The sequence below is a fragment of the Nomascus leucogenys genome, chromosome 21, assembly GCF_006542625.1.
Source record: "Nomascus leucogenys isolate Asia chromosome 21, Asia_NLE_v1, whole genome shotgun sequence".
Taxonomy (NCBI): Eukaryota; Metazoa; Chordata; class Mammalia; order Primates; family Hylobatidae; genus Nomascus; species Nomascus leucogenys.
In genome coordinates, this window is record NC_044401.1 from 45857312 (window position 1) to 45884251 (window position 26940).

A 26940-nucleotide genomic window follows, 5' to 3' on the forward strand; every position below is an offset into this window, starting at 1 on the left:
CTCCATCCCCCTCCCCCCCAAAAAAAACCATAAAACAATCCACAAAATTCTTTTTTTACACAAATACTACTAGACTGTGTGTATACTCTCCCCTTCCCCACCACCCCCGACAATGCACAAAACTGCTCTCAGCCATCTTCTGTAAGGTCTCAAATTACTCTGCATGCGTTTACTCTGCTGTGTCCTCTTTCAGCCATTTCGTGATCTAGCAATCAGGCTTAACCCTCATACTGTCTTCACAAAAGTTGCGTTAGGGTGATGGTGCTGAAACTTCCATAGTTTTCCCACAGGGGAAACTACCATATCGGAAGTTTAAAAGGTAAGTTTGGCAGAGGCCAAGATACCTTGAAGGAAATGGCCAAGGAAGAGAAAGAGAATCACACATAGGGACAGCTGGAAGTTATTTAACATGAAGTACCATAAACATAGTCGTAGTCTGGGAGGATGGAACAAGTAGCATATGACTTCAAGGTGTTTAAAATATTAATACCTTTCCATGAAGACTGTGCTAGAATGACGAATCAGCCTTGGTTTAGTTATTTCTCCACTTCCACGAAACCACCTCTCACCACCCATTTCCAACCCCGCAGTGGGGTACAGGTGACCCTCTAGTGTATTTTCACTCTAACGTGTGTGAACCTCAGTCCTGTGGTAAGTCAGTTCCTTCAAAACAAAGTCTGTTTCTCATTTCCACAGTCCAGGCTTGAATCCTATCCCTAACTTTGTTATTTTAGGTAGAGTCTAATTTTTGACAATGTTCCCTATTTCCACTTTTTTAGTCTGTATATATTTTCTATCTTCTGAAATTTATTAAGATTATATTTTCTAATCCTATCCTAAAACAGGGAATAAATGTACTTACAAGTTTGAGGGATGAGATTACTCAGCATAGCACTCAACACATCTTAACACTCATTGTTTGCTTGAATAATCTAAAGTACAATACTGTAACCTGCAATTGATAACACTATAAATACCTTTCACATGGTCAAATAAAGACGCTAATGGCCTCAACCATCTATTATTTGCATGGAGCACAATGCCTGTTATTAAATAGGTGATTGGTGCTGAATGAACGCAGGGTCAAAGAAGTCGGCTCCAGTAAGATTCAAATCAATAGAAAACACAGTTCCTACCTTGGGCAAGGCATTTCTTTGGCTCCCTTCCCCACCTTGACACAACATCTTATTTTCAGAACCTTATTAAGAATGAGAAGCTAGGGAAAATTAAGGTTACAACTTTAAAAGTTCATCTGTATTAGTAGGTAAATATGCAAATGCTCAAATGTTCTCTAACAATTCAAGTCCATTTCTAAACTTGAGTTTTCCCAGTCACTTGAAAATCACTTTGAAATGTCATTCTAATTTACAATATCACATTTCACATCCCAGCTCTTACACATATGCATATACAGCTGTGTGAATGTCTGGGTAAAATGTTCCTTTTAATTACACTTGAAAATGACAAAAGAAAGAAAATTATGAGACCCAAATTTTAGCTTTAGTTCACTTAAAACTTTTCACCTCCATTTATTCTTTATGCACCATATGAATATAATTTATATCCTATCAGGTTCACCAGAGAAGAAAGAAAACAGAACAGCCAGCACTCTGAAAAAAAAAAAATTTAAAATTCAATCCAAACATACAATCAGGAAAATCTTCATAATCACTTTGTGCATGATAAATTGTCAAGTAAGACTCAATGACAACACATTAATTCAAGTGACTTCAATTTTTTATTTTTTCTTATAATCTTTAGAAGATTGGAGAAATATCATGTAGAATATCTCCCCTCCCCTCTCCCCACCATTCCTAATCATTCAAGAAAAACTGGGATCTAGGAAATGCATTAGTAGACTATCAGTGGTATTATTATGTACAATTGGTTAAAGCACCATGCTAATAATAAGGCCAGGGTCCTAGGACTGATCATTGCAAGGGCCAATTAGTTTAAATGTGTTCCATGGACCCAGACTGCACTCCTAACCACAGACAACTTTCTTACAATGCATCCCGCTGGTCACAAGCTAGGGTACTGGCAAGGTGGTAGATGGATGAAAACAAATCTCCACTAATGAAAGAAAAAAGAAAAGAAATCCCACGTATGCTGACAGTGGGTTAACAGAGTCTTATCTGTGAAGAAAAAAACACATATTTTCTTAGCCCTACGATGAACACGTTTCAAGTCTAAAATATTCAATGACAGTAACATTTGACTCTTGCATTTTAGAATAACATTCCACATAAAGCTATAATAAAGGCCCTGATAATTGTTACCCAATTTGTGTAACTGTTAATTCCACACAGAAATTATTTTCTCTTTACTGTTATATCTATGCACCATGATTTTTGCATATTTACCATTCGTTATTTGGTTCAGAATATTGTGAAAAATTCAGCTCAAAAATTATCCATAAAACTGTATTCTATATTTTATTTTTCAAACAGCCAGTGTCCACATTTAAAATGCAGAATTTGCAAATATTAGTCTAATAATTCAATTTAAAGTAAAGCAAAACAACTTCCTTTAGTATCACAATACATAAAATGGTTTCATAAACTCCAAATGGCAAAGATAACTATATGACAATAGTGTTGAAAGCCGTGAAACTCATTAAACCTCTTATCAATAGGTCAGTTTAAAGAACATCTCTATGTTCCATGACTATGCATGAAACAAGCTGTCACTGTATTATAAACGCTCAGCAATTCATTCATGGCATAATATAGGGTCAAGCAAGATTTTGTTTTTACAATGAAATTAAAATATATTTAAAGAAACAAAAAATCCTCCCAATTGTTTAAAAACAATTCTATTTGGAGAGCAAAATATTTTAAAATATATTGACTTACCAAATTTCAATTGTTAGGCTGCTGACTACTGATGTAAAAGTTTGTATTTAAAAATATCACAAATCTCTTTTTATTTAACACTGAAAATTTCAATGTGATAAGTTTCATTGCAAAGCAACTGTCACCTGAGTAGATTTTAAAATTTAGTGCTCCTATTTTTTGGGGGAGAGGGGAAGGAAAGACCCATTTTGTATCTGATCCCGAGTTTGCAGTTGAATCCTTCACAATGATTTCTTAAGGAGTTGAAGAAACAACCTGCTGCAACCTTCCCAAGACACACGATGCCCCCCTTTCCCTCGGAAATTTGCTCTGGCATTTTAGGAACTCTCAGTATTCATCAAATATTTCCATTTCACTACCCACTCAAGCATAGCAACCCAATTCATTTAGTTCTATACAACAGTGTCTATATTATATACATATTTAATTATCAATAGGAAATAGAAAATAAAAATTTACAGTGATTGAGAAAAGGTCAGAAAATGGGATAGGAATAGTAATACTGTATAATCAGAATATCCTATTATCTTACCAGTTTTAATGACAGGGTTTTTCCTTTATTAGTTGAAATACAAAGAAGGCATAGGGGATCCCAGGAAAATAACACTATATATCAGAAAATTCAACGTGCTCCACCATCAGGATTTCCATCACACATTTAATTTCTTCTGTACAATGTTTATAAACTTGTTTTTTTTCAAAATCATCAGATTTTCAGATTAAATTCAGCACTACACAGTATGCCCTTGAAGTAAAATGAGGTTACCTGCTTTATTTGGATACCAAGTTCCCTTCAGACAGCATTAAAATAAAGACAAGTAAGACTACACAGATAAAATCCAGTATAATTCAAATCCAACAATGAAAAATTTCCCCCATATTGTTGCAAAATTCTTTCTACTGAAATGCTTTGCTACAATAATAAAAAGCATACATTACATATAAAAGATACCAGTGTACTAAAAAGTGACAGAAGTGGACTAGCAAATCCTTCAAAGCACATTATATAAATGACTAGCATTTAAAAACATTTTTTCCTATAAAATGTAGGTCATATACATTTATAAATTGGCGGTTTTATTTCTAAAGCAGTGATGTGTGTGTTCAAATAGCTGTTCTGTACAGTATAATATCTACTCACTTGAAACTATAATAGGTTTGTCTTCCTTTGTATTGAAGTTGAATAAATTCATCTGATCAGCTGAGAAATCAAGCTTGAAAAATAAGTATCTAAAAATCAATGTAGAAAGTTTAGAATTATTGAAATGTAGTTATGAAATATGAAGAGAACTATCTATTTCACAATGGATCTGAAGTCACCTCAAAACTTACGGGCTTGAATCTAAAACAGAAACAAATATTAAAATCCAAAGCAAATCACAAAGTTAGGTAGCAGTACAGAAGCAGGAAAAAAAACCACATCCCTTCCTTCAGTGTGATGGGCACTAAGTTTTGCGGTCTTCCTCCATCTTGCAGAAGAGTGGTAAGGCCATTCAATGCTTAGTGAAAGTGAGTACAGATGAAGTCAGATTTAGCCTGTCTCCCCTGCAACTTCAATTATGCTGTGTAAACAGTGTTACGTTCCAATAGGAGGAACAATGGAATTTGCTTATAAAAACTGATTAAAGATAATCATTATTAAATGAAATAAGGATAATTAATAACTCTGAAATGTTTTTAGAACTTTCCTGATGCTACTTGTAAAGTTAGCACTGCTATGTATTATTGCTTACATACAGTACAACATCATATGCCTTCTAACATAAAGCAGTACTGTGATTTGTTTGTACATATTTACAGATTCTTAAAAACAAGCTGTAAAAACATTACATACTTTCAGACAATACAAATTAGCACATTGGTACTCACTTCAAAACAAATGGAATGCATAACATTAATAAACATCATAAAGGAAGACTCACATAAAAGTCCTTGATTGTCAAGACACGTTTATATATAAACTCTAACTGTGCAGAATTAAAGATTCAATCATAGGTACATCCTTATTTGATGAACCATATTTACAGCATGGTATTGCATAAAAAAATAAAATAATGTTTACAGGGTTTTACTTTTTTATCCATTGGATTAAAGAAAGCAACAAACATAACAAGAAATGTTTGTCTGCTTTAGTTTGTTTCCTACCAAAGTTTAAGTGAAAAAAGGAAACACGGTTTTTATTTGCAGAATATAGCAAAACAACTGGAAAATTATTTCCCTGAAATAAAGCAATTTGAAACGGAAAAGGTTTTAAATTAAATTTCAGACTCAAAATATTTCTCAATGATTATTATAGTGCTTCTTCAAGTAAATATACTGTGAGAAAAAAAATGAGTTCTAGTTTAAAATGTTCTAAGAAATGCAGTACTACAGTAATGCCTACTTTTAGTTTCCCGGCCTTTTTTTTTCTTTTTTTTTTTTAAACAGCCCTTTAAAAACCCAAATTAATCAAATGAAAGAAGTGGCAAAAGATCTAACCTAGCTGGCACTCTGCAAGTGTCTCTCCTCTGTGGAAATGAAATCCTGCCCTGAGCACAATTCTTGACATAACTGCCTTCTGCCTCTTGAGATAAAAATGACCTGACCGATGGCTGGCACCCTCAGCCAGAGCTAAGAAGACGGATTCCTACCTTATCAAGTACATTTGCATGTAGACCCAAAACATTTAAGAGCCACTTAAATATTCAAAACAAATGAAATATGTGTGAATAAGGTTTTAAAAAACCCTTTAGAAGATGTTCAAGAGATATTACCTCGCCTAACGTGATGTTTCCAATCTTCAAACGTGACAGTAGGTCCCAAGAGGAAAAGCACACCTCACTCAGATTGATCAAAAGTTTAAGGGTGTACCAGCATGTCTTTATAGAACAATGTGCTCACTTTGAGAAATGAGAAACATGAATTGCAAAAGAATATCTCATATCCTCCATGTTTCAATCTAAAGCAGCACACAAGGCTACTTATTTTCTCCATTAATGCCCAGATAGAAATTAAATAACCTTCTGAACCAAAGTGGGGAAACCCAAAACTGTTGAGATGTTTATCATATTACGATAGAACAAGGTAACTCTGGTAGGCATTTGGAATTTCACAGTAAGAGAGTGATGACTATACATACATGGTAAGTCAATAAGTTATGCTGGCTGAGTATCACTTATCTAAAAAATGCTTATAACCTGGTAGAAAAGTCTGCCATTATGTAGATTTAAAGAAATGTGTTGAAAACAGGAATGCAACACCTGAAAGTCTCCTTGCATAACTACCATTTTCAAAGGCCTTCCTTCCCAAGCTCACCCTAAATGCTCAGCAAGAGTCACATTCTAAAAACTATGCTGGTGATGTTAAAACAACCGAAAAAAACCTCTACACTGTATCAAAATTGCATCAAGCTCTCCATGGAACAAAATTTTTGATCAGGCTCCAAAACAACTCACGAAATAAATGCCTACTCTCATCAAAAGTACTATGAGAAAAATACCAATGCCCATTTAGGGTGAGCACAGTTCCATTTTTAACATATCACCTGAATGAAGCCTTTTTGTAATTATGTAATGCACAACACAACACACACAATCTTAAGAGTCAATAATGGCAGAACTTAAATATTTACTTCAAAGAAGTCTAAAATTCTTGAAAACTTTGGCAGCAAAGAAAGCTGTCAAATGGGAAAACTAGTATTTCAAGCAAAACTTAATAACCAAAGTATAGAGGAAACCACATTAAATATAATTTATATTCCTTATCATAAAAACACCAATATATTCAAAATAAATGAAGGATGTTAAGGGTAGATAGTTATTTCTTCCCTTTCTTTATGAGAACAGTCTTGGGATAACATTAAATAAAAGAAAAATAATTTAAATGGATAACATATTCTATACTGAAACAAAGACTGCAGATCTATAGGGCCAGTATAAGAGTCAAAATGGAAATTAAGAATATTTTCATTTTCCAAGGGTATTAATTTTAGATTTTCACTGGTGCTATATCAGTATGTGCATTGTGACAACGATGGCAGAAATTTGAAATGTAAAAATGAAAAAGTTGTAACAAAGAGTCAATAACTAATATAACTTCCAAAAATCAGAACTGCCCAACGCATAACTCAAACCATCATTCTTCAGAAAAGTGTGTGTGTGTATATATATATATATATATATAAAAGCACTATTTATTGTACCATGCTGTATTATTTTAAGACAGAGTATTAAAAAAAAACATTCATGGTATAAGGATAAAGTCTGTAGTTTATTTAGATTTTGAAATGCAACAAAAATTTTCCGATCACTCATCTAGCTGAAAAAGAAATGGTAGTTACTGGAATTAGTAAACACTTTTGGTTTGTAAAGTTGTAATGAGCAGTGTTCATTAAAAAGTAACTCAAGATAAAATATGCAATTAAAATGCCCATTTCTTTAGTTTCTCTGGATACTGTTTAATTATCCAATCTATCAAGAGTCTAGAAAGAAAAAGATTAAACCAGGTTTTACAGTTCCAAAGATATCCCAATTTCCTTTTATTGCCAAAAGTTAAAATTGTCAATTATGAGATGATTATGACACAACCATATCAAACCTAAAAATCTAATTTTTTTTTTACTTTGAGAAATCAAAAATACCAAATAGATTCTAAGTGCTCTATGTTAACTGAAGTGTATATGTAAAGTAAAATACAATTAAGCTTTAAAACGTGGAATATACATTTTGTGTAAGCATTATGTTCTTGGGAATGTAATCTACAGAATTTCTTTTACTAAAACTTCAAAACCTTGATACCTGCACATGAAAAATCATAAAAAACATCTAGGTACAACTGTACAAAGAAACTGACACCAATATGCATACTTCCATAGAGAAGTGACTGCTTCAACAGTTGTGTGTTTTGGTAAAAGTTTTGAAAGTATGCATATTTTTAAAGTAATTAGGCTTTTAAATAGTGGAGTCTTAGACTATCAGATTTTTATTACTTTTTTTCTTCAAAAAAACACATGTCAATATAATGCAAAATGAAAATCAAGGGTATATGGCATATCATTCTTTTTAAAAGGTGGTTTCTTGGTTTTTTTCCCCCTATAGGACACACTAATTTATTTAAGCCATAATCTCTTGACATTAAACTTTTAAGTTCACTCTGTCTGTAAAGTATACTCAGATTCCCTGCTGAAGTGCAATGACTATGCTGAAAAACTTAGAAACAGTATGAGTAAATTTCACACAATTACTAATCTCCTAAGAATGTACAATGTTATCAGTTAGGAAACAATTGTGCGAAAGTCTTTTTTTTTTTTTTCTTTTTAACTTGGTGTGGGTGGAATAGCAAGTTTCTGATCTAAAACAAGTAATGCATTGCTTCTATAAAGGTGACAACATGTAAGGCAGTTCAAAGAATGCTGACTAACCAAACGAAATGCAGTTATTGGATTATCTTGCTATTCATATCAGCTTAACTTGTTATTACGCATTGCTCTTAAATCTGTACAGCACTCCATTTACACAGAGTAACCCCACTCTTGATTAATCTGTTCTAAAGTGCCAGTATTATTTACACTTCTTTTTTTTTTAGCCAAAAGTCTGGCCAGTTGTGGCATCAGGTGAAGATGTCATCCCAGCTCTATTATCATTTACATTCACCAAGGGAAATTCTGAAAATTCAGCACTTGTCCCTGGTCCCCGAAGGTTCACCTGTCCATTGGCAGTGCTAAATTGAGTAGCTATTCCAGCTCTTGATCCATGATACGGAGCACGGAAGGGCTGTTCAAAGGAGCTCATTTGGTAAGCTTGGTGGACAGGCTGGGCCTCAGCTTTCTTCTGAGAAGTCACTTGATCCAAAAAGTCCTGTGTTGATGTGGCAGAAGCATGGTTTGTCTCATCACCTGAAAAGGGAAATGAGTGCTGTGAATCACCAACTATTAGTCCAAAGTGGGACTTATCTGGAGTTGTTCTTAGTGGAGAATTCATTCCTGATCGAAAGCTATTGATGGGCATGGTGGCATAGACCTGCTTGTCTATGGAAGAGAATGCTGGCTGATTTGGGAGGGTCTGGTTATCAGTCACAAAGTTAAGGCTCGGGCTATTCAAATAGGCATCATTTTGGCTAGTTCTGTCCAAAGCCTGCTGCAGAAACTTGGAGTATTCCTGCAACATGTTGGCTTTATCTGATGAGGATGCTTGGGAGCTTGATCCAACATTCTCTGACGGGGTGACCTCTGGTACTTCTGAAGAATTTATTGATATGCTAGAAGTTACTTCAGTATCTGCAACACTGAAGGATATCTCATGCTGTCCATTAGCTTTGTGGGAATAATGATCCAACAGAGTCTGCAGTACCTCATCTGGAATAACATTTTTGTCATGATTACTCTTAATCTCCACATTCAGTGCCTGTGACTCTAATATGGATGCCGTGGTACTTTCATCAATGACACTTGCCACAGCTGCTTGTGTTACAGAAGGCTGAGAAGCTATGGTACCCACATTCAGCGCATATTCCCTGCTGTTGTTACTTGCTGCTTGAAGATACCGCTTCTTCTTCAAAAACTGCATGGCATCATCATAATTGGTACTACTATGCACAGGTTTACTGGGCCCCTCCTGCAAATTATCAACCTGATCAATGTCAGCATTGCCTTCTGAGTCCAGTAAAGCCTGTTTATCCACAAGTTCAAAAGCATACTTTGAAACTTTGCTCTCTTCATATGTGGATAAAGGTGAAATTGTTTGATTTTGCTCCAGTGGCTGTTTCAGACTTCTCTTACTATTAATTTTTTTGAGAACTAACTTAGGTGGGTGTATTTCTCCTGACGCATCTTCTAAATGCGAGCCCCCAACTGAAGAATGTGGCATTTCAACAGCATATTCTGCAACCATATACTCATCTTTTACTTTAGTACTTGACGAATAAAGAGGCAAGTAATCATTTTTGTCTTTTTTCAGGTCAGATTTGTCCAAAGCACTCTCTTTGTCCATTCCAGATGATTTTTTCTCCGCCTTCTGCCTTTTCTTTTTTGGCAGTGAGTTGTCTTTTGGTGACGTAGAAAAGCCAGAATCTTCCTCAGATGTCAGAAGGCCACCTTTGATGGCACATCTATTTAGTTTTTTGTCATGATTTTCATGGCACATACGTTTATGTTTCAACACACGATCTGTTCTGGAAAAATACTGTTGAATTCAGAGGATGGTAGTAGGTTGTTTGTGGTTTTGGTCAATCAAGAAAAGAAAAAGTGAAACAAAACAATTAATATAAAGATATATTAATGCAATAACATACATAATTCCAAACAAATTCACTGAGCCAATTTTCTATTATAAATCTAATCCATAAGAGTTAGAAGGCCCTCAAATAGCTCTAAGTTGTAATATTTTCTAATCTAATTTATAATTATTGTATAATTTAATTACAGTAGAAGAACTTCAAGCCATCTCTCTTACCTGTAAACAGTATTCACACTGGTAAGGTTTTTCTCCACTATGAGTTCTCTTATGCCTTTCCATATGATATTTTTGTATGAATCTCATACCACATTCATCACAGCGAAATGGTTTTTCACCTAGCACATAATATAGAAAGTTTAAAACAAAACAAATATTGTAAAATAATGAACTTCTTTGCCATAAGAATCTCTAAAATAAATGGCTTTTGAAAGTTATAACTTCCAATTTCATTTGTCAAATATATTTTGCTTTATAAAAATGAAAAGGATTAGCATATGCCATTGGAAAGAAAAGGATGAATACAGGCACAGTCCATTTTCCTGTCTTTTTGTTATGTGCGTATGTAATACCCTCTTTCCAAGGAGAACAGCAGTGCCAGGAATTTATAGCAATATGAACAGACTAGCTGATGTTTCTAATCTTTTTTTCAATCATATAAAATATTGTATAACAGTAAAAAACAAAAAGTTACCCATGCACAATACAACACAATTCCTGGGGACAGCTTTTTAACTCAATTTCTTTTTTAAAACATTTGTGGTTACATAAAATCTGAATCCTGAAAATATCCTTAAAAATCTAATTTAATAAAATATAAAAAGAACTTAGAGTCTTAAGTTTGTTTATATTTATTCTTTTCCTCAACTCAAGCCAGCACTTCCCATGTCATTTAGGGAATGAATTAAACTCAGCATTGTTAACTGGACACATAACACAACACATAACCCCCACTCCCATTTTTTAAAATCCCCTAATGACTCCTAGAATCTTCTGATTCATAGTCAGGTGTGTTATCCATTGTGCCACTAGCTCCCGCAATGATTTCTAAGCTGTAAAGAACCACTACTATGAAGCTCTAAAATAGTTTTTACTGATAAAACCACAGTCTAAGTAAACAGAAGGGTATGACAAGAAGTTACCTTGAATAATGCTTGTTGGGGAAACTACTGTTTCTACCTTTCATACGTTTAACAAAATTTTTACCAAATACTACTACTGTATCCACAGCCCTTGTTGTACGAGGTTAAAAGTATAAGACATACTACTTGTCTTCAAAGTTTATAACATAATCGGGAAAACAAGATACACACATTTTAAAAAGGCAACTAACAACACTATGTCTATTCTGATTTACTTTTACATCTTTATATTTCACTCTTTCTCTTGATAACCCTTTCAGACAAACCAAAATACCTACCATCTCATGCTTTCCTACTTTTGCCCTGATTCACGCTGCTCCTTTGATAGGGAATGCCCACCTTTGGGTGTTCAAATACTATATTCCCTTGGAGACCCAACCCATCTCCTTTGGGATACTCTGTCCTTTTCTCCCAGGTGAAAGGTATCTTTAAGTTTCCACAGAATTCTATCTGTACCTCTCCTACGGCACTCATTACTTTCAACTCAATAATCATTGAGTTAAACTTTTTTTTAAATTTCAAATTACTGAGTTGTTTACTGCGGCACTATTCACAATAGCAAAGACTTGGAACCAACCCAAATGTCCAACAATGATAGACTGGATTAAGAAAATGTGGCACATACACACCATGGAATACTATGCAGCCATAAAAAATGATGAGTTCATGTCCTTTGTAGGGACATGGATAAAGTTGGAAAACATCATTCTCAGCAAACTATCACAAGGACAAAAAATCAAACACCGCATGTTCTCACTCATAGGTGGGAATTGAACAATGAGAACACATGGACACAGGAAGGGGAACATCACACACTGGGAACTGTTGTGGGGTGGGGGGAGGTGGGAAGGATAGCATTATGAGATATACCTAATGTAAATGACGAGTTAATGGGTTCAGCACACCAACATGGCACATGTATACATATGTAACAAACCTGCACATTGTGCACATGTATCCTAAAACTTAAAGTATAATAATAAAAAAAAGAAATAATTATATTTAATTATTGTGCATATCTCTATTCTTCTACTAGATTATATTTCTTTAGGTCAGAATCCAGGCCTAAATTATACTGATGTAGTTCAAAGTACCTTATGCAATTAAAAAAAATTTTTTTTCTTGTACAGATGGGATCTCACTATGTTGCCCAAGGCCTGTCTCAAACTCCAGGCTCAAGCAATCCTCCTCCTGCCTTGCCCTCCCAGAGTGTTCGGGTTACAGGCATGAGCCACTGCGCCTTGCCCCTTGTGATAATTTTAAGTGCCAAATGAAAGGCATAAATAGTGACCATTACAGTGGATTATTAAGGGGAAAATGTTACTATGAGCTAGTATGATTTGGAATGGTTTCTTAGAAGTGTTGAAATTTAAGCTGAGTAGCAGAGAGATTAAAGCCAAGGGAAAAAAAATGTTGGGGGTGGGGAGGGAAATAACAGTACTCAAAGTGTTTAGATACTATAAAATGTGCAGGAGAAATGGTGTCTAAGAAGAGAATTTAATTTGGCAACAAGTAAATTGCTTAAAACTTTCAGGAATGTAACTTCAGTAATTACCGTAGAGCTACCAAATTTTAGAGCTGAAGGGTTTCCAGTGGCTTTCGAGCTGTGCTCTTTCAAGCTCCAGAGGCCCACACGGACGGCTGCTGATATGGCAAAAGGCTCAAAGCTTGCCACATAAAATTAGTACAGAATAGCTCACTTTTATACAATGGGGCTCCAAGTAAGGGTTCCAAAGATTCAGAGACTAGAAAGAGAGCTTACTACAACGAATCCAGACCAATTCACTCATTTTACAGAAAGGAAATATTGAAGGCCGAAAAGTTAAGGCACTTGGTCAAGGGGTAATGAATGCATTAACTAATGAAGCAATGGAAGCTGGGAGAGAAAGTCATTTATAAAGGAAGTTTGGAAGTGAAAGAAATGAGAAGATGGAGATGGGAAATAATAGTTAAGAGGCAATCCATTCCAGAATAAGCGCTGTTTAGGACAGGGAGACTGAATTGACTGAAGGCAGAGGAGCCAGAGAAGAGAAACTGATTATCAATACTGAATACCGTTGAAATGGTACACAATCAAAAGAACAAAATCCAGAGGAATCAAGATGGGAAGGGAAGGAGATTACAGGTAATGTTGGACAGTGGAAGAAAGAATATATGCAAATTTTGAAATAGGGCTGGTAAAGCTGGGTGCAGTGGCTCATGCCTGTAATCCCAGCACTTTGGGAGGCTGTGGTGGGTGGACTGCTTGTGCTCAGGAGTTTAAGACCAGCTTGGGCAACATGAGGAAACCTGTTTCTCCTAAAAATACAAAAATTTAGCCATGTGTGGTGGTGTGCACCTGTGGTTCCAGCTACTTGGGAGGCTGAGGTGGAAGGATCGTTTGAGCCTGGGAGGTGAAGGTTGTAGAGAGCCCAGATCGAGCCACTGTTCTCCAACCTGGGTGACAGAGTGAGACCCCATCTCAAAAAAAATTAAACTAAATATAAAAAAGAAGGTAGATGATAGAGCTCATTAATGTCAGAAGTTAGTTATTTATCAAAAGTGATAAAGAAAGAGAAAAATCAGTAAGTTGATTACAATTCAATTCATTCTACGTATTTGTGGATTGGAAGACTTAATATTGCCAAGATGGCAAAACTCCTCAAACTGATCTACAGATTTAAAGGAGAAATTGACAACCGAATGTTAAAATTCGCATCTAAAAGAGCCAAAACTATCTTGAAAAAGAAGAACGAAGCAGGAGGACTCATACTTCCAGATTTCAAAATTCACTACAAAGCCACAATAACCAAGATATCGTGATAATAGCTTAAGGACAAGACATACATATCAAGGAATAAAATTCAGAGTCCAAAAGTAAATCCTTACATTTATGGTCAACTGATTTTCTAAAAAGGTGCCAAAGTAATGGGGAAAGAACAGTTTTTTCAACAAATTTGATACCCACATACAAAAGAATGAAGTTAGATCCCCCCAACCAACTCCCACACCTCTCACATCATAAACAAAACTTAACTGAAAATGGATCAGAGGCCTAAATGTGAGACCTAAAACTATAAAAATGTTAGAATATAATATAGGAATAAATCCTTACAACCTTAGTTAGGTAATGGTTTCCTATATAAAACCAAAAGCAGCACAAGCAACCAAACAAAAAATAAATAAATTGGACTTAATCAAAATTTAAAACTTTCATGCTTCAAAGGACACTATCAAAAAAATGAAAAGATAGGCCAGGCACTGTGGCTCACACCTGTAATTTCAACACTTGGGGAGGCAGAGGTGGGTGGATCACTTGAGGTCAGGAGTTCAAGACCGGTCTGGCCAACATGGTGAAACCCCGTCTCTACTAAAAATACAAAAATTAGCCAGGCATGGTGGCACACTCCTGTAATCCCAGCTACTCAGGAGGCTGAGGCAGGTGAATCACTTGAACCTGGGAAGCAGAGGTTGCAGTGAGCCAAGATCACACCACTGTACTCCAGCCTGGGCAACAGAAAAAGACTCTGTATAAAGGAAAAAAACAAAACAAAACACACAAATGAAGTGACATTTAGGAAATATGTCTGCTGTTGGGACTGAAGAAGAGTTTGGCACTTCCTCAAAAAGTTTAACAGAATTATCACATGACCCAGCAATTCCATTCCTAGGTACATATCTAAAAGAATTGAAAACATGGATTCAAACAGATGCTTGTATGCCAACACTGATCACAGAATTATTCAAAATAGACAAAAGGCAGAAGTAACCCAAGTGTCCATCAACAGATGAATGGATAGAAATATGTGACACATACAAAGAATGAAGTATTATTCACCTAGAAAAATGAAATTATGATACATACAACATGAGTGAATCTTGAAGACATTATGCTAAATGTAAGAAGCCAGATACAAAAGGGCAAATGTGGAATGATTCTGCTTATATGAGGTATCTAGAACAGGAAAATTCAGAATAATAGAAAGTAGAACAGTGGTTATCAGGACTGAAGAAGAGGGGAAAAGAGAGTTATTGCTTAATGGGTACAGAGTTTCTATTTGGTTATACATTATACATGTACTTAATGTCACTGAATTGTACACTTATGATAAACTTCATGGTATGGTTGTAAAAAAGTGAAGACATAATTCCAGAATGGAATAAAAAATATTTACAAATCATGTATCAGATAAGGAACGTGTATCCCGAATATAAAGAGAACTCTTACAACTCAATGGGAAATAGACAACTAATTTAAAAATAGGCAATGGATCTGAATGGGCATTTCTCCAAAGAAGATAAATAAATGACCAATCAGCACATGAAAAGATGCTCACCATCATGATCATCAGGGAAATATAAATCAAAACCACAAGATTTCACTTGATTTCACCACTTCACACCCACGAGGATGGCTAAAATAATAACAAAAGCATGTATGTAGAGAATTGAAACCCTCATACATGGCTGGTAGAACTGTAAAATGGTATTAAGTACTTTGGAAAACAGTTTTGCAGACCATGAAAATGTTAAATATGACCCAGCAATTTCACCCCTAAGCACATATCCAAGAGAACTAAAAATGTTAAGTTCACACAAAAACTCATGCACAAGTATTCACAGCAGCATTATTCACAATGGCCAAAAGAGGAAACGGCCCAAATGTCCCTCAACCAATAAATGAATGAAAATGTGACATATCCAACTATAAAATTGGAATGGAATATTACTCAACTATAAAAAGAAAGAAAGTACAGGCTACACACATGCCCCAAATAGGCAAATCCACAGTGACAGAAAGTGATTAATGGTGACTCAGGGCTGGAAGGGAGTGGAGAATGGGGAGTGACTACTAACAGGTATGGGTTTTCTTTTGGGGGGTGACGAAAATATTCTAAACACCAGATAGTGGTGATAGTTGTACAACTCTGTCAACATACTAAAAACTAATGAATTATACATTTTAAATGGGTGGGTTTTCTGATATTGTGAATTATATCTCAATAAAGTTATTTTTTTCCCTCAAGGAGCTCAAGATTAATTAAAAAGAAATTAACTGGAGAAAGCCGGGTGCAGCGCCTCACGTCTGTCATCTCAGCACTTTGGGAGGATGAGGCAGGTGGATCACTTAAAGACAGGAGTTCGAGACCAGCCTGGCCAACATGGCGAAAACACCCCCAACCCACTGTCTCTGAATGAATAAATGAATACACACATACATACATAAACTGGAAAAAACCCACATTTAAATTACTTGCTACATTCTAATAGATGAACCAATAATTAACACTTTATTTAACTAAAAGCAACACTACGGCATCTCCTTTAACAAAAAAGTCAACCAGGTGTGGTGCCTCAAGCCACTGATCCCAGCACTTTGAGAGGTTCAAGCGGGAGGATCACTTGAGTCTAGAAGTTCAGGGCCAGCCTAGGTGACACAGTGGACCCTGTATCTACAAAAAATTTTTAAAAATTAGCAGGGTATGGTGGCACATGCCTGTGGTCACAGCTACTCAGAGGTACATACAGGCAGCAGGATTACTTGAGCCTGGGTGGTTGAGGCTGCAGTGAGCTGTGACTGCACCACTGCATTCCAGCCTGGGTGATAAGTGCAAGATCCTGTCTGAAAAAAAAAAAAAAAAAAAAAAAAAACCAAAACAAAACCAGAAACATTAACGCCTTAAAAGTGATTTGTACAAATGTTCTTTTGTTGCTAAAAACAATCCTCCTCCCAACTAAATAGAGCAATTATGATGGCTAACTCAGTCAAAAATGTATGCAAACATAAATTCACCTTCCATGGTCATTTATTATTTTTTGATTGGTTCTCATTTTTTATTCCTGTCTTTTGCTCTCCTTTAGTACATATTTCCTTCCTTTTTTACTGTACCATCTTTTTTCATATCCCTTTCCCTCCCTCCCATTCTTCTACTCGTCTCCATTCCTTTCTTTTAAAATTAGCCATTCTAGATATTTTTAAAATTTAAGTTTTGCCACTTAAGGATCCCTGTTTATTTATGGATTAGGGAATGAATTTACAGAGTTAAAAAAATCAAAACACTTAAAAAGAGTATACAGGAAAATGTCTTCCTCCTATCTTTGGCCCCGACAAAGGTAACTACATTTATTTGTTTGTGCGAGTTTCTTTACAGAGTTTCTTTCTTTTTTTTTTTTTAAAGACAGGGTCTCGCTATATTGCCTAGGCTGGTCTCGAATTCAGGGGCTCAAGTGATATTCCCACCTTCTGAGTAGCTGGGATTACAGGCACACACCTGGCCAGGTTTCTCGACACAACATAAGTAAAAATGAATACATAATCTTTTCTACTTTTCCCTCATTCTTTTACAAAGATAGCATATCTAATTCACTGTTCTTATCTTTTTTTTTTCCTTCACTCAACAACTTATCTTGGAGATCTTAGCAGCAGAAAGAGAATTAGCTCATTCTTTCTGACAGCTGATGTTATTTATTTGTCATTGATGGAAAGACATACTACAATTTATTTAACCAATCTTCTATTATTTCCCAACATTTGCTATTATGATTTTGTAATGGATAACTTGTAAATATATTAATTCACATATATGCAGGTATATTTGTGGAATAAACGCCCAGAAATAGAATCTCTGGACAAATAAAACATATATTTATGAATTTGAAATGTATTACCAAACTGGTCTCCACAGGAGATGCTATGAATCTGTACTCCCACACTAGCCATGGATGAGTTACTATTTCCCTATAACCCACTATGTTGTCAAACTTTCTGATGACTACATATCTAATAGGTAAAAAAAATTATCTCAGTATGAGGTGGAGCCATCTTATATTTCATTTTCTGCGAACTGTCTGCTCATAACTTCCACCTACTTTTTTGTAGTTCCAGGTTTTTTGCTTGATGACTTAAAATAGCTTTATTAAGAAGGTTGGTCTTTTGTCTATAATGAGTTTCAGGATTTTTTTCCTGGCCTTTCCCCTGCCCTTGAATGGTAGGGGTAGAGTTGTTTGCTAGTAGAGATTTTCATTTTTGTGCAGTTGAATTTATCAATCTTTTCTTTTATGGATACCGGATTTTGAGTGTTATTTAGAAAAGACTTCTCCACTCCGATCTGCTCATAATTTCAAACACATAAGTTTAAACTCTAAGTTTCATTTTTTACATTAAATCTCTCATATGGCTGGGTGCGGTGGCTCATGCCTACAATCCCAGCACTTTGGGAGGCCGAGGCAGGCGGATCACCTGAGGTCAGGAGTTTGAGACTAGCTTGGCCAACACGACAAAATTTCCCGTCTCTACTAAAAATACAAAACTTAGCCGAGCGTGGTGGCACGCGCCTGTAATCCCAGCTACTTGGGAAGCTGAAGCAGGAGAATTGCTTGAATCTGGTGTCAGGGAGCAGGCAGAGGTTGCAGTGAGCCGAGACTGCGCCACTGCACTCCAGCCTGGGCAAAGGGGTGAGACTCTGTCTCAAAAACAAAAACAAAACAAAAATGAAAAACAAACCCTCATATATTTGGAGCTTATCTTGAGGCAGAATGTGAGGTATGGACAAAACTTGTTTTTTCAGATGGCTATCCAGTTTCCCCAACACCATTTATTGAAAAGTTCAGCTTTTCTTGATCACATTTCTTACCATTCCTTTATCATAATCATACACTAATTAAGTTCCATGGGTCTATCCCTAGACCTGCTCATCTGTTCCACTAGTGTGACTGTTCATAAGCCAGAACCAAAATGTTTCAATTCATAAGCCTTTATCCTTTATTGTTGGTAAGGCTAATCTTCCTCATTGCTTTTTCTGCATTTGTCTTGTTTGTCCTGCTGGACCACTTTCCACATAAATTTCAGAACTAGCTTATCTAGAATTAGACGGAGGAGAGTTCTCTGAAGTGTTTATGTTAACTTATGAACAATTTGATATTATTTACCATGTTTATTCTTTTCACCTAGGAAGGAAAAAGATACATCTTCCCATTTCACAAACCTTTGTATCCTCCATAGTGCTTTGAATGATTTTCTCATATGGGATTTTCTACATCTTCTTAAATTCATTCCTGGGCTTGCCTTCTTGTTGATACTGTGAAGAGTGTTTTCTTCTGTTATATCTTCTATTCCTTGTGTATGTGTGTGTGGCTATATAAAGGGTATGGTTTTCTGCTATTTTAATGAAGTTACTTATTTGCAGTAATTTTTCAGTTGAACCTCTTGGGTTTTCCAAGTTTATAATCGTATTGCTTGCCAAAAATATTTTTTTAACTTATTTGTCTCATCCACTATTCTCAAACAATTAAAAAGAAGTAGTGATAATGGGCTCTATATCTTATTCCTGATGTGTGTACTTTGGTATGTTTCTGATTCTTTTTTTTTTTTTTTTTTTTTTTTTTAAGGAGCAGGGTCTCACTCTGGCACCCACGCTGGAGTGGAGTGATACAATCATAGCTCACTGCAGCCGTGAACTCCTGGGCTGAAGTGATCCTCCCCAACTTCAGCCTCCCAAGTAGCCAGGACCACAGGCATGCACCACCATGCCCAGCTAATTTTTGTATTATTAGTAGAGATGGAGTTTCACCATATTGGCCAGGCTAGTCTTGAACTCCTGATCTCAAGTGATCTACCCGCCTTGCCCTCCCAAAGTGCTGGGATTACAGGCGTGAGCCATCGCACCTGGTCCAGAAATCTTACTAGTCCTCTCAACAGCATTCAACTCAAGTGATCCCTTTCTTTTTCTTGAAACTCACTTTTGCCTTGGCATCTATGACATCCATACTCCTTCAACCTCTCCAACTGCTCCTTCTCAGTGGTCTTTCCAGCTCACCCTCTTCCTTCCAAATGTGAACTGTTTTAGTTCTTCAGAACAAGCTTTCTGCTTATCTCATTCTATATTTTTCTCTTTGGCATGAAGGGAAGCCCATCTATCCATAGCTTTAATTACTCTCAAGACCTCCAAAACCACATATCCAAACTGCATACATATCCACTTCTATAACACTTAAGGATCTCAAATACATCATATCCCACAATAAACTTAGGGACTGTGACATGGTTTGGCTCTGTTCCCCACCCAAATTTCATCTCAAATTGTAATCCCCATAACCCCCATGTGTCAAAGAGGGACCAGGTGAGAGGTGACTGGATCATGGGGGCATTTTCCCTCATGCCGTCCTCCTGATAGTGAGTTCTCATGAGATCTGATGGCTTTCTAAAGCAATTTTCCTGCTCTTGCTTGCTTTCTCTCACCTGCCACTACATAAGACTTGCCTCTTCCCCTTCCACCATGATTGCAAGTTTCCTGAAGCCTCCCCACCCATGTGGAACTGTGAGTCAATTAAACTTGTTTTCTTTATAAATTACCAGCCTTGGGTATGTCCTTACAGCAATGTGAGAATGGACTAATACAATCTTCAACTTACAGCTTATGCCACAAATGGCACTCCTCTCCCCGCTAAACTGCACAAACGAGAGGACTGTACAGCTTTTTTCTTCTTTATTCTCTCTCCATATTTGGACAATTGACAGGCCCTACTGATTTGGCCTACTAAATACCTATCAAATCTGTTCACTTCTCTCCACTTCCCACTGTCATCACCCAAAGGTCAAGACGCCATCATCCTGTGGTCTAGCCTATCACATAATATCCTCCTAAGGAGTAGTCTCTCTGGGTTCTATCATCTTCTTCTAATTCCACATTACAGCCAGACTCTGTTTATTTAAGTATATCTGATCATGTTTAAAGCATACTATTGGCCTTCTGCTGTTCTAAGAATAAAAATTAAAACGGGGTCCTCTATTCATCTGGCCCCTAACTTTCTTGTGTCTGACCTTTCTTTGCAATTCCCCACTCTGCTTTCTGAGCTCTAATCAAAGTGGCTTTCTTTCTACTCCTAAACTACCATGCTTTTTTCTTACCTCTATAATCATTTTCTGGTGATTTTTTTCTACAAAACTTCCCCAAATCAATTCTTTGTTATGATAGCAAATGTAAAGCACTTAATACTCAAAAAATGGTATCCATTGTTGTATTAATCAGAATATATGTGAAAATTATTTTAATAATAAAGGGTCTTCATAAAATCTGGGTGAAAAATAATTATGATGAGAGTATGACAAAGTTAACATGGCATAGTAATACATACTTGACAACACAAGGAAACATCCATATTTAATAAATTACAAAGGGTAGACAATAAAATTTACAAGCATCATAACCATTATACTAACCAAAAAAAGATCATGTACCATTATGTGATGCAATATAAAATAGTACTTAAGAGTACAGGTTCTACAGCCAGATGAGCTGAGTGTTAATGCTGGTCTCAGCATTTCTTACTGTGAGAAATAAGCGTGTATTTAAACTTCTATGACTTTATATTCTCATCTGTAAAATGGAAATATTAATAGAATATACCTCAGAGCCAAATGTTAAATGAGATAACTAATGTGAAGTAGGAATTTAAGAATGAAGCCTAGCACCGTAGTATAACAGCTCAAAAAATGTTAGCTATTAAGAACAGGAATGAGGAGGTTGATAACAAATGATTACCTACATATTGATTATACTTACATATTGATTATAATTATAACCATACTTACATATTGATTATAATTATAACCCAATGTCTGGGCTATATATCCTAAATGAAAATATCCTTAAGCTGAACAATAAACTTGAGAAAAGGTGAAACAATGACAATTACTAAAATAAATCCATGGACTAATAACCACATACCCAATAATTTTCCTTAAAACTTTAGAAAATATGAGAGTATCTTTGGCATACAGTCCTTCTAGGAGGTTAGAAATATCATTTATCAAGCTAAGTAGAACCCATATACTATGCAGGAAATTACATCCTATAGGAAATCATCTGAGACTAAATAACAACCAATGAAGTAGAATATAAAAACTGAGAAGCTGCAACACTAACACAAAGACATGTCAATGTCAGTTAAATCAAACTGGCAAAAAACTCAAAGGCGTTAAGGTAACTAATGAAATAAGTAATTTTTCTGGGTATCAAACTTTTTAAATAACACGTTTCTAGTATAGAATGGTTTTCTTTCCCTAGAATGTAGGGCAGTGAGAAACTTCAAATTCTGCATTTCAAACTTCAGAAAGATTGGCAATGTTTGCCCATTTTGTAAAATAACAGATTGGGGTCACTAACTCCTCCTTCCCCAAAAAGAAAGTTTAAAAGATTCTTTTTTCTGGGTTTTCTTTTGCAGAGTTATGAAATTACACATTTATATACACTGTAATATTTAAGTAGTCTATTTCTCAAGTTTCTTAGGATGAAATAGCAAATGAGAGCAGGAAAACTTTTTTTTTTTTTTGAGACAGAGTCTCACTCTATCAACCAGGCTAGAGTGCAGTGGCGCAACCTCAGCTCACCACAACCTCTGCCTCCTGGGTTCAAGCGATTCTCATGCCTCAGCCTCCTGAGTAGGGTGGGATTACAGGCACGCACCACCAGGCCAGGCTAATTTTTTTGTATTTTTAGCAGAGACAGGGTTTCACCATGTTGCCCAGCTGGTCTCAAACTCCTGACCTCATGTGATCTGCCTGTCTTGCCCTCCCAAAGTGCTGGGATTACATGTGTGAGCCACCATGACCGGCTGAGGGAAACTGTTTCATGGCTTCCAACAGATTAGGTTTTAAACTTCCACTTTATGAGGGAGCCATCAATGAAAACTGATCAATTGCCTCTAGTAAGAGCAACATCCTCAGGAAGCCCTATGCACAAATTAAAGATCTGAGAGTTGGTCTAGGAAACATACATGAAAAATACAAAACAAAACAAAAAAACCATTGTCCTAATTCTAAAATAAGCTGAACACCATACATTTAAGACACTTCCACATCTCACTTTTCTATCAGTCAGTTATACACTCGGTACACAACTGGTATTAGCATCTAAGCATATTAACACTAAATAATTGATGTTCCAATGATGGCACCTAGGCAGTACAAGACCTAAATTAAAGCAACAGCAGTTACTGTAAACACCATCTAAATATGATGTATGTAAAATTAGCAAAATGGCTAGATATGTAGGCACCAGTGAATTTCTACCAAACACAAATGAGTTAGAATCCCAAAATGTACAACAGATTTTTAAAAACAATGTTTACTAAAAAGTGTCCTGACTTCTAACATTTTAAATTAGTCATGTCTATTTCTGAACTTGATATAAGCTCCCCAATTTCCAGCTACCTCCTGAAAACAAGTTCCCTATAATAAGAGCTCAACAGTGAAGGCTACATTAAGCCCATAATGGACTTACCAAATCAGATGACTCTATGTTGAGTCCCCTTAAAAGAAACCCATCATCAGCTTACTCTTCATATAAAACTGTAAAAATGCACATCAGTTTTCTTCCCTTTAAAAAAATTAACTAGGGTATAAAAGATGAAGGACCATTCTCTCAGAAAGCATACTTTTTTCATGACTAAAATCATTTTCCTAATCAGGGTCCTATGGCTTTTTGCCCACCCATACGATGTCACTATTATTCTGCCACAATAAAATGATTTGCTTTTTTTATACTAGCTGCAACTTACACTTTAATTTCATATACACTGTATTTCAGAAACATGGTTTAGGTGCTTTAATTTGAGCAAAGAGCATTAACACTACTTTTATGTAAAGAAATGAGAGAATCAGACTCAGAATTAGTGACAAATTCAGCAGCTATCTCTTCTGGATTTGGCTGTCAATTAAATATCTAAAGAGAATAAACAAGCACTACAGGTTCCAGGAACACGAAGTGTTCTACTGCAAGAGGTCTATTTCTTGAAGTATCATCTTAAAAATGCAGGTGTAATTTGCATTTCAATCTAGAATACCTGTCTTATCTCTCTCTTTAAAGCTTAAAATCTCTATTCTTGTACACCATACACAAAAAAACAACTCAAAAAGGATTAAAGACTTAAATGTAAGACCTGAAACGATAAAAATCCTTGAAGAAAGCATGGGGGAAAGCTCCTTGACATGGGTCTTGGTAATGATTTTGTAGATATGACAACAAAACCTTATAAGCAAATAAAACAAAAATAAATGAGTAGGACGTCAAATTGAAAAGTTTCAGCACACTCAACAAAATGAAAATATAACCTATGGAATGGGTAAAAACATTTGCAAGCCATATATCCATCAAGAAAAGAAGCTAATATCCAAAATGCATAAGGAACTCATACAACTCAATAGCAAAAGCCCACAAATAGCCTACTTTTAAAATGGGCAAAGGACCTGAATATACATTTTTCCAAAGAAGACCACACATTTTTCCAACAGGCATATAAAAATGTACTCAACAACACAAATCATCAGGGAAACGCAAGTCAAAAGCATGAGATGTCATCTCACACCTGTTAGGATGGCTATTATCAAAAAGTCAAATGATAACAAGTGTTGGTGAAGATGTGAAGAAAAGAAACCACTGCACACTGCTGCTGAGATTGTAAACTGACAGAGCCATTATGGAAAACAGTATGGAGGTTTCTAAAAAAACAAAAAAACTAAAAATAGAACTACCATATGATCCAGTAATTTCATTTCTGGCTATATATCCAAAGGAACTGCAATCATTATCTTAAATAAGAGTATCTGAACATTCACTGTAGCATTATTCACAACAGCCAAGATACAGAAACAACCCAAGTGTCTGTCAATGGATGAATGGATAAAGAAAATGTGGAGGTGTGTGTGTGTACATAATGAAATATTATTCAGCTTAAAAAAGGAAAGCCTGTCATTTGTGGCAATGTGGGTGAACCTGGAGGACATTATATTAGTTGAAATAAGCCAGACACAGACAGACAAACACGCATGATCTCATTTATAGGTGGAATCTAAAGAGGCAGAACTCAAAAAACAGAGAGTAGAATAATAGTCACCAGGAGCTGGGGTAAGGGGGAATGGGAGGATTTTGGTCAAAGGTTACAAACTTTCAGTTGTAAGATGAGTTAGTTCTGGAGATATATAGCATGGGACCTATAGTTAATAATTTGTACACATGGAATTGAGAGTAAATCTTAAGTGTTCTCACCACACACACAAAAGATTGTTATGTGAGGTGATGGTTATGTTAATTAGTTTGACTGTGGCAATCACTTCACAATGTATACATATATCATGTTGTATACCTTAAATATATACAATTTCCATTTGTCAATTTTACCTTGATGAGGCTAGGGAGAGGAATAAATTATCCTCACTAGGTGATGAAAGTTTTGCCCAGGTCATCATGCTAATAAACCAAGCCTGGGAATGAACGCTGGCTGGCTGCCTTTCATCTCCAGAAAAGCTGCTTCAGTGCTTATTCATCTGAGATAGCTTATCTCAGAGCATCCCTGAGTGTGGACCTCTGATTACATGTACATACTTCTTTCAAATAATCTGTAACTTACCTATAAGAAACTAATGCTCAATATTTTCTATAGTTAAAAAAAATGTAGACCAATAATGTGCCAAATGGTACCCCAGTCATTAATTCATTTAGCAAGTATTAAGTTGTTACTAGTGTCTGGTCTTCCAGGTAGATGACAGCAGTTGGAAGGAGTTGAACCTAAGTTTTCTGGGTTTTTTGTTTTTGTTTTTTGCACTATTTGACTATTTGATTGGTTCTGAAAGCATCATCACAATCAAGACAATATATCTTAAACCACGAAATTTCCTTTTATTCTCTATATTTCCTTTCTCCTGCTCCTCTCTGTCATCCCCCTCCAGGAACAAATTGTCTGCTTTCTATTCCTATAGTTTATCTTAATTATCATTATGGATCTTTTCAAACCTACACAAAAGTAGAGAACACATAAAGATCCCTCACTTATCTATCACCCAGCTTCAATAATTACCAATAATCAGCAAATTTTATTTCGTCTAGCCCTTCTCATTATTTCTTCCTTTGCTACTTTCTTATTTTAGGCAAACTTTTTACTAGAGTGTAACAGTCATAGAGAAAAGTAAATAAATCATAATCATAGCTCATTAAATTTCCACAAAGTCCATCAACTCACGTAACCAGCACTCATAATCAAGAAATAGAACATTATGAGCACTTCCTAAGTGCCTCTTTAAGTTTCGCCTGATCAGCATGTCTAACTTCTCAAAAATAACCACTATCCAGGCTTCTAATACCACAAATTAGTTTTCTCTTTTAACTACCTTTTTATCAAGGAAAATTTAAAGCATATAGAAAGTACACAGAAGGTACCCTCGCTATATTTTAAAAGTAAACATACTGAACTGTAATAATGTATAGAAAAGTATACAAACCGTTAAGTGCCGTTTGAGGAATTTTCTCAAAGTGAACACACTTGTGTAATTAGTATCCCAATAAAGAAAGGGAACATTAGACACTGCAGAAGCACCTCCACTCCTTTTCTCCATCAGTGATCACTATCCTAATTTCTAACACAATTAATTTTGCCTTATGAACTTCACATGAATGGAATTACATAGTGTATATTCTTTTGTGTCTTTTAGTCAATGTTATGCTTTTAAGATTAACCCACAATAATGGGTCCAATATTCATTCCATTCATATACCACAACTGATTCATTGTAGTAGATTCTTGATGGAAATCTGGGTTGTTTCCTCAGTTTTTGGTGACTACGAACAAGGCTGCTTAAATGTTCTTATCCTTTGGTGAAATTATGTATGCAATTATATAGGGAGTGGAAATGGCAGATCATAGGGTTTGTGTATGTTCAGCCTCCACATATTACCGAAGTGGATGCACCAATTTACAGACTTA

General features: G+C 35.7%; 1 protein-coding gene across 4 annotated transcripts in view; it reads right to left on the reverse strand.

The window, feature by feature from the left end:
* Positions 1-1719: 1719 nt before the first annotated feature.
* ZNF148 (zinc finger protein 148) overlaps positions 1720-26940 on the reverse strand; it is a 150282-nt gene continuing 125061 nt past the window's right edge. For all 4 annotated transcript variants that reach the window (XM_003275554.3, XM_003275551.4, XM_030801508.1 and 1 more), the window contains exons 8-9: positions 10283-10401; positions 1720-10012 (exon numbers count right to left, since the gene is read on the reverse strand). In XM_003275554.3, coding sequence (XP_003275602.1) covers positions 8414-10012; positions 10283-10401 — 1718 coding nt within the window. In that variant the 3' untranslated portion in view covers positions 1720-8413. The remainder of the gene's footprint in view (positions 10013-10282; positions 10402-26940) is intronic.